Raw genomic sequence first — 9,656 nt, 5'->3', positions numbered from 1 at the left:
CATGCAAATACAACTGCTTCACGGTTGAAACGAATAGGGCAGAAGTGCCCAAGCAAACGACTATCGTACAAAGTCTGCCTTTGCTAGACGTAGTTCTATCCAGTTGCTGCTACACGGAAAAAAGAGCGACTAAATAACTTATAAACGGTCATCTGATCCTAAAAAGATTGCACTTATTATCTTACCCTATTTTTTTGCGTTTTTGTTGCAATTGATTAAAACTAAGATTGTATTTTTGCAAGTTTTATTTTTCAATGTATTTTATTTATTTTATATTATTTAATTCATACATTATATCTTGAAAAGTAATTAATGCTTTTCTCGTTTCGAGTATTCATCAAATGTGATGCAATTATCTTCGTTGCCTGAAGGAGGAATATATTGGAATGATTCCACCATTAAAGACAAATTATTCGATGATTTTCCCACAAGTCGGAACTAAAATAAAAAAAAATCCTTCGATTTAATCCTACCAATATTATAAATAAGATAGTTAAAATGTTTTTAATTGCGTTTAAATGATTAAAAAAATTTGGAAGAAATTATATGTATTATACACAGATATATCATAGACTACATTACCGCACTTCCTAAATTACTATTAGATATACAAATACATTTATACCAGAATTTATTTTTTGTGGGATAAATTGAATTATAATTAATATGCGAAATGTATTAAAATCACATAACACTTAAATATTATATGTATATTAACTCTTTGATAACACTGCTATATCTAAAGTTATGAATGTTACATTAAAATTTTAATTTCAAAAATAACAACAATATTAATAATATACTATTATTTGATTTACTGGTACCATAGTACCTTAAAGATAATACTATTTATGCTATAATGATTTGGTTTTCACCTAGTATAATTTTACATTTATTTGAGTACTGTATTTAAAGAATTACAATGTTAATATATTTACTTACGTGACCCAGTAGAGATTTTTCACCTTTTAAGGTCAATTCTATGGTTTGTACATTTAGATCAACTTCTATGTCTGAGGAAGATAATATTTTAGATCCTAAATCAAATGCAATATCGTTCTCTATATATTCTTCAACAAACACAGCTAATTGAAAATCAGATGTTGCATAGAAGTTTATTTTCAATATCCCTCCGGAATTCACTTTAAACGGATTAGAAGTTATACAGTTGGATACACCATTTTCACTTGGTATAATTCCAAAAATATGAAATTTCCATGACGCTTCTATATCACTGCATCGATTAGCGGGATCAGAGAATAAGTGTTCAAATTTATTATCAAAGTTATATACGATACAAATATCACTTTCTTGTGTGACAGTTGTTGTTTCTGTTGACGTTATTGCAGTTGTTATTGTTGTGTCAACTGTTGTAGATTCGATCGTTGTTATTTCCGTCTGTGTGTCACTTATTGTTACAATGCTTGTTGTTGTTGTTGGGTCAGTCGTTATTGTTTCCGTCCATGATGTTTCTGTTATTGTTATAATTGTGTCTGTGCTCGTTGCATCAGTTATTGTTTCGGTCAGTGATGTTTCAGTAGTTGTTGTATCAGTCATTGTTACTTCTGTCTGTGGTGTTTCCGTTGTTGTTGTTTTCGTTGATGATATTTCTGACGTTACTGTATCCGTCGTTATTTCGGTTGTTGTATCACTCGTCGTATCAATTATATCATTTCCATAAATTTTACAATTGTCTGCTTCGGTTTGATACTGAGGTGGAATATAACGAAAGGAGTCCACTAAAAGAAAAGAATTAGAAGAGGCTTTTCCAAGAAAAGCAATCTGTGAATATGAGAACAAAAAAAATGTATTAGAAAATAATTGTAAAATTAAAGATTAAGCGCAAAATTCATCCCAGTATTAAATATTTTAGGTTAAAGAAATATTATTGAAACTATACAATTTTATTTTCTGTGATTAAAAAAATAGATATAGTATTCTCTTATCGTATTATTTTATTTAATAGGCATATCAACTAATAATTGTTTCATAAAAAAATTACTGATGTCTATGATTAAATTTTTCTTTTTTAAAGTCTTTAACGTGTCATTTTAGAAACCAATCCATTAATGAGTCTACTGATGAACAGTCAATATCTATCTATCCATTTAAGAGCTGCGCTCTTGTCGGTGGGGCTCTTGCCACTCACTACGATTAACAATAAGTAGTTTTTATTTACTAATAAATAACTGAATAAACCATCTGCGATACTTATAAAACTGATGAATACTTACGTATCCCCTAAAAGTTGCACTGCCATCTAATGTAATGTTTATAACATTCCATCCTCGATTTAAATCTGAATTGGAATTAATTGATACTTGTCCAACAACATTCCTATCAGCTGATTCAGATTCTCCTTCATATGCCACGACCCTTATCAAATCCGTCGAAGCAGTGGGCTGAGCGAAAACATTAAACTGCAAAACTCCTCTAGTAGCCATATGAAATGTTGAAGTCAATATACAAGCAAATCCTATGGATACTGACGGCGGAAATATATAAGAAAAGCTATTTTCGTGTAGACTATCTACATTTATCTGGGAGTATTTTCCAAAACTCCAATTAGGTAAGCCCGAACAAACTCCGACATTAGATGCCAGCGTGTTGGAGGTATCCTCAAAACTATCAACGTAACATGTTGATTCGCTGCTTGTTGATTCGGTCGTTGTTGTGACAGTTGTTGTTGTACTGGATGCATCATCCTCATAAAATTCACAATAGTCTTCTTCTGATAAGTACTGAGGCGGAATGTATCGAAAAGAGTCCACTAAAAGAATGGAATTAGGAACTGCTTTCCCGAGAAATGCCACCTATGAATATTGAAACATAAAAATATCAATATCTTAACAATACATTGTACACTAGAGCAAGATTTTGATCTATCACCAACGAGTATGATTTACGTCTGAGCTAAAGGTGAGGGTTTTATATCGTACACATTAGGAATCGTTATTTTGTTTAGTAAATTTGATTTACATCTCATCATGTTCCATTTTTCATTAACATTATATTATTTAGTGTACGATGTATTAAATTGTTTATATAAAATATAATATAAAACATTAATATAATATATAAATTTATCATTTACAAATGTCTGCTTTTGTGTTTATTAAGAAAAATTGCATCGTGTCCAATTACTAATAAATAACTAAAAAAAAACCATCTGCAACACTTGTAAAACTGCTAAATACTTACGTATCCCCTAAAGGTTGCACTGCCATCTAATGTAATGTTTATAACATTCCATCCTCGATTTAAATCTGAATTGGAATTAACTGATACTTGTCCAACAACATTCCTATCAGCTGATTCAGATTCTCCTTCATATGCCACGACCCTTATCAAATCCGTCGAAGCAGTGGGCTGAGCGAAAACATTAAACTGCAAAACTCCTCTAGTAGCCATATGAAATGTTGAAGTCAATATACAAGCAAATCCTATGGATACTGACGGCGGAAATATATAAGAAAAGCTATTTTCGTGTAGACTATCTACATTTATCTGGGAGTATTTTCCAAAACTCCAATTAGGTAAGCCCGAACAAACTCCGACATTAGATGCCAGCGTGTTGGAGGTATCCTCAAAACTATCAACGTAACATGTTGATTCGCTGCTTGTTGATTCGGTCGTAGTTGTGACAGTTGTTGTTGTACTGGATGCATCATCCTCATAAAATTCACAATAGTCTTCTTCTGATAAGTACTGAGGCGGAATGTATCGAAAAGAGTCCACTAGAAGAATGGAATTAGGAACTGCTTTCCCGAGAAATGCCACCTATGAATATTGAAACATAAAAATATCAATATCTTAACAATACATTGTACACTAAAGCAAGATTTTGATCTATCACCAACGAGTATGATTTACGTCTGAGCTAAAGGTGAGGGTTTTATATCGTACACATTAGGAATCGTTATTTTGTTTAGTAAATTTGATTTACATCTCATCATGTTCCATTTTTCATTAACATTATATTATTTAGTGTACGATGTATTAAATTGTTTATATAAAATATAATATATAAATTTATCATTTACAAATGTCTGCTTTTGTCTTTATTAAGAAAAATTGCATCGTGTCCAATTACTAATAAATAACTGAAAAAAAAACCATCTGCAACACTTGTAAAACTGCTAAATACTTACGTATCCCCTAAAGGTTGCACTGCCATCTAATGTAATGTTTATAACATTCCATCCTCGATTTAAATCTGAATTGGAATTAATTGATACTTGTCCAACAACATTCCTATCAGCTGATTCAGATTCTCCTTCATATGCCACGACCCTTATCAAATCCGTCGAAGCAGTGGGCTGAGCGAAAACATTAAACTGCAAAACTCCTCTAGTAGCCATATGAAATGTTGAAGTCAATATACAAGCAAATCCTATGGATACTGACGGCGGAAATATATAAGAAAAGCTATTTTCGTGTAGACTATCTACATTTATCTGGGAGTATTTTCCAAAACTCCAATTAGGTAAGCCCGAACAAACTCCGACATTAGATGCCAGCGCGTTGGAGGTATCCTCAAAACTATCAACGTAACATGTTGATTCGCTGCTTGTTGATTCGGTCGTAGTTGTGACAGTTGTTGTTGTACTGGATGCATCATCCTCATAAAATTCACAATAGTCTTCTTCTGATAAGTACTGAGGCGGAATGTATCGAAAAGAGTCCACTAAAAGAATGGAATTAGGAACTGCTTTCCCGAGAAATGCCACCTATGAATATTGAAACATAAAAATATCAATATCTTAACAATACATTGTACACTAAAGCAAGATTTTGATCTATCACCAACGAGTATGATTTACGTCTGAGCTAAAGGTGAGGGTTTTATATCGTACACATTAGGAATCGTTATTTTGTTTAGTAAATTTGATTTACATCTCATCATGTTCCATTTTTCATTAACATTATATTATTTAGTGTACGATGTATTAAATTGTTTATATAAAATATAATATAAAACATTAGTATAATATATAAATTTATCATTTACAAATGTCTGCTTTTGTGTTTATTAAGAAAAATTGCATCGTGTCCAATTACTAATAAATAACTGAAAAAAAAACCATCTGCAACACTTGTAAAACTGCTAAATACTTACGTATCCCCTAAAGGTTGTACTGCCATCTAATGTAATGTTTATAACATTCCATCCTCGATTTAAATCTGAATTGGAATTAATTGATACTTGTCCAACAACATTCCTATCAGCTGATTCAGATTCTCCTTCATATACCACGATTCTTATCAAATCTGTAGAAACAGTGGGCTGAGCGAAAACATTAAACTGTAAAACTCCTTTAGCGGCCATATGAAATGTTGGAGTCAAGCCACAAGTAAATCCAATAGATTCCGATGGCAGAAATATATAAGAAAAGTTGCTGCCAGCTTGACTTTCTACATTTATCTGGGAGTACTTTTCATCATTCCAATGTAATATTTCCGAACAAACTCCGACATTACTGTCAATGTAATATTTATCACCATATGCAAAAAAACTTGTGAGCAAAATAATGAAACTACCAAACCTATCCATTGTGAGTACAGTAACTAAATCAAAGGCAATTAATAAAATTATTATGAGGATTGTTCACTATGTAATTGACTTATATTAATTCTCATTGATAAGAAATTGTAAAAAAAATGTTACTATTAATTGAAGTTAAGATAATTATCAATACTATCATTAATTGATTATCAAATTATATATTGATATCGTAATCAAACAATAAGGGCTAGGTATGCTCTACTTGTATCCCTATGAATAATTTTTGGATTACGATCTTGATCTATACCTTTTGTATGTTATAATGTTGTAATTTACAGGGTACAGAGGAATAACACCTGAGTTCTTAGGATTGGCAACGCATGGGGGATATCATGGGCGAAACAGTATACTCTGTAATGTCCATGGTACTAGCCATGTCTGTATGTAATTTAAATTAATAAGTAGTAATAAGCTGTAATACATCAAAATATAAAACGTACAATTATTTACTAATTAGCATACAAAACAGAATGCAATAACTTTAAAGACTATACTAGTTTTTTTTTTTACTTAGAATAGCAAACAAGCTGACGGCCCACCTGATGGAAAGTGGTAACTGTCGCCTATAGACATGAGCAGTACCATGGACATAACAGAGTATACTGTTTCGCCCATGATACCCCCATGCGTTGCCATTCCTGAGGACTCAGGTGTTATTCCTCTGTACCCAGTAAATTAACGCCATATCTCACCCTTCAAACCGAAACACAGCCATGCAAACACAACTGCTTCACGGTTGAAACACGAATGGGACAGACGTACCCAAGCAATCGACTTTTGTACAAAGTCTCCCTCTGGTAACTCGCTCGCTGAGTAACTGGTAGCTTTTGCATACGGGCAATTGTGTAGGACCTCGTTTCGGTTTCATAAGTCATCACTGGCAACACGCACTGGTTAAACACCTTCATCTTCAAAATCTGAGGTATTTTGGATGAAAAGATGTGGCGTATTTTCCCGAATGCTGCCCAGCTAAGTTGGATTCATCGGTTGACCTCTCGGTCGAAGTTGAACTTTCCCATTCGGACAACTTGTCCCTCTAATTATTAATTTATTTTACTATTTAAACTATTCATGTGAGAGTAATGCTCCTTAACATCAGGAGAAAATGAGAAAGAAGGGAGTTCTACTTAAGTCACTACAAAGGACTCTGACGTGATTTATCCGACTATAACTTTACTCTTCTGATCTACGAAATAGGTGACAATCATTTTTTTAAATTAAACCTTTCATAGGTTTAGGCTGTGATTCGGTTTTGGAACTTCCTGAACCACAGTCAAGTGTTATCCAACTAAACTGTCACGCTTGATTATTTACATATCTAAAAATAATTAAAACCAAAATTATAATTTACAATAAGTTTTATTATAAAATGTGTTTCATTTTTATACTAAGCATTTTATACATTATCTGTTAAAAAATGATTTATCTTTTTCCCGTTTCTCATATTCGTCAAATGGGATGCAATTATCTTCGTTGCCTGAAGGAGGAATGTATTGGAATGATTCTACGATTAAAGATAAATCAGTCGACGATTTTCCCACAATGATGATCTAAAATAAAAAAAAATATAATAATAAATCAAGAAGTCCTTCTGAAAGAAATTATACGTCTAAAATTTTGGACGTCCTATTGCTTGATTGCTACTCCGTTACGCTTAAACGGCTGAGCAGAGCGGACATAGTAAAATTTAGTTAGACCATACTCTAACGTGACATATAGTCTATTTTATGTACAAATACGATTATACCTGAAAATATATTCAATTTTAAAATATAATATATCTAGATGTTCTTTGTTCATTCACGTTTTTACTGTTAAATATACTACTGCCGCTGCTGTATACATCGCTGATTATATTGAAAGACGGTATTCTAATTTAATTTATTTGATTATTAATCTCAAATGTATTAACTATTTGAAAAATAACAATGTTAATATTTTAACTTACGTGACCCAGTCGAGATTCTTCACCCCATAACCTCAATTCCATGGTTTGTACATTCAGACCAACTTCTGTATCTGAGGAAGATAATGTTTCAGATCCTAAAACGAATCCAATGCCGTTCTCTATATATTCTTCAACAACCACAGCTAATTGAAAATAAGATGTTGCATAGAAATTTATTTTCAATATCCCTCCGGAATTCACTTTAAACGGATTAGAAGTTAAACAGTTGAATACACCATTTTCACTTGGTGTAATTCCAAGAATGAAAAGTTTCCATGATGCTTCTATACCATTACAACGATTAACGGGATCAGAGAATAATTGTTCAAATTTGTTATCAAAATTATATACGATACAAACATCATTTTCTTGTGTAACAGTCGTTGTTTCTGTTTGTGTTATTGTAGTGGTTGTTGTGTCAACTGTTGTCGATTCGGTCGTAGTTGTCTCCGTTTGTGGTGTTTCAGTCGTTGTTGTAACGGTTGTTGTTGAATCAGTCGTAGTAGTCTCTGTCCAGGGTATTTCAGTTGTTGTTGTACTGATCGTTGTCGTTTCAGTCGTTGTTGTACCAGTCGTCGTTTCGGTTCGTGGTGTTTCAGTAGTTGTTGTTGTTGAATCAGTCGTAGTAGTCTCCGTCCAGGATATTTCAGTAGTTGTTGTACTGATAGTTGTCGTTTCAGTCGTTGTTGTATTAGTCGTTGTTGTATCAGTCGTTGTCGTATCACTTGCGCCATCTTCATAAATTTCACAATAATCTGAATCGGTTGTATACTCAGCTGGTATATATCGAAAAGAGTCAACTAAAAGAATAGAACTCAGTGAAGCTCGTCCAACAAAAGATACCTGTAAATGTAAAAATAAGAAAATCTTTAAAAAGACATCATATAGAAGTATGTATATATTCTAGAATATATAGCATACCCTAATTTAATAAAGAAAAACACTGCAATTTATACATTTTTATGTTCGTGTTATAAGAAAATAATGTTCGAGCTCCTACTTAATAGTTTAATACTATTTATCGTTATTAAGAACTATTAAGTGTTAAAATAAATAAATAAACATCTTATCGTCAAACAAAAAGCAATAAGACTTAGAAGAATATTAAGAACTATTGTTATTGTTAAAACTTATATCTGTATTGATTTAAGGGGGATATCAGCCCGCTGTTATCACTTCCTACAATATCATATCGGTTAAAATGCGTATTAATGTGTCATTGAATTTTTACTGTCACTTTTCGGATTAATAAATATTGAAATATATAGTCTCAGATTTTGGACTTCTTAAGAAATCAATTGTTAACTGTATAGGAACCGTATGTAAATGTATAATTTTGAATAATGTTACAAAAGGAATACTTACATATCCATTAAAAGATTCACTGCCGTCTAATGTTACGTTTATAATATTCCATCCTCGATTCAAACCTGCATTGGAACTGATTGATACTTGGCCAACAATATTTCTGTCTGTTGTGCCAGATTCTCCTTCGTATGCCACGATCGTTATTAAATCAGTAGAAATAGTAATCTGTGAGAAAACATTGAACTGCAACACTCCTGCAGCGGCCATACGAAATGTTGGAGTCAACACACAAGCAAATCCTATTGATACCGACGGTGGAGATATAAAAGAAAGACTGTTTTCATGCTGACTCTCTATATTTATCTGGGAATATTTTCCATAATTCCAAGCAGGTAGACCCGAACAAACCCCAACATTAGATGCAAGTGTACTGGATATATCCTCAAAACTGTCAACGTAACACTCATCACAGTAAGCATATGAACTTGTTAGTAATATTATAAGGAAACCACTAAACCAATCCATTATGAATGCAATAAATAAATCAGAGACGATGAATAAAATTATTTTGATCGTTGTTCATTATGCAGCTGCCTTATATCTATTCTTGTTGATAACAAGTTACAATATATGTGAATACTAATCTACGATAGGATAATTATCAAAATTCTTATTAAACAAATATTGATATCTGAGTGCGTCAACAAGTTTATGTTCAATTCACAATATGACTTTCCGCCAATGCCATGGTAACATTATTTTCCTGTATTTTTTTGCCATAGATAGAAGACAAATAGAGTGTTAATCTCTACTATTCTCGACTTATCGATACTG

At 32.3% G+C, this 9,656-nt stretch overlaps 1 protein-coding gene across 1 annotated transcript; it reads right to left on the bottom strand.

The window, feature by feature from the left end:
- Positions 1-227: 227 nt before the first annotated feature.
- On the bottom strand, positions 228-9,427 carry LOC113523571 (mucin-22-like). The gene is made up of 9 exons (XM_052902764.1): positions 8,880-9,427; positions 7,515-8,357; positions 6,979-7,116; positions 5,120-5,605; positions 4,152-4,730; positions 3,202-3,780; positions 2,235-2,813; positions 943-1,782; positions 228-438 (listed from the first exon to the last, which is right to left on the bottom strand). The coding sequence occupies exons 1-9, from the start codon at positions 9,345-9,347 to the stop codon at positions 310-312; spliced, it is 4,641 nt and encodes a 1,546-aa protein (XP_052758724.1). The 5' UTR covers positions 9,348-9,427; the 3' UTR covers positions 228-309.
- Between the last annotated feature and the right edge of the window lie 229 nt (positions 9,428-9,656).

This window comes from Galleria mellonella, unplaced genomic scaffold, assembly GCF_026898425.1.
Source record: "Galleria mellonella isolate WM207_F2 unplaced genomic scaffold, CSIRO_AGI_GalMel_v1 utg96, whole genome shotgun sequence".
NCBI lineage: Eukaryota > Metazoa > Arthropoda > Insecta > Lepidoptera > Pyralidae > Galleria > Galleria mellonella.
The sequence above is the reverse complement of the archived record's forward strand: the minus strand, read 5'-3'. Positions and strand labels throughout refer to the sequence as shown.

What these genes read in the sequence shown, in the direction of transcription:
- LOC113523571 (XM_052902764.1), bottom strand. Translation starts at nt 9,347, where the DNA reads ATGGATTGGTTTAGTGGTTTCCTTATAATATTACTAACAAGTTCATAT. An exon ending in GTGAATCTTTTAATGGATAT is followed by an intron (nt 8,358 to 8,879) that starts GTAAGTATTCCT and finishes TTACATTTACAG; the next exon opens with GTATCTTTTGTTGGACGAGC. An exon ending in GTACAACCTTTAGGGGATAC is followed by an intron (nt 4,731 to 5,119) that starts GTAAGTATTTAG and finishes CAATATTCATAG; the next exon opens with GTGGCATTTCTCGGGAAAGC.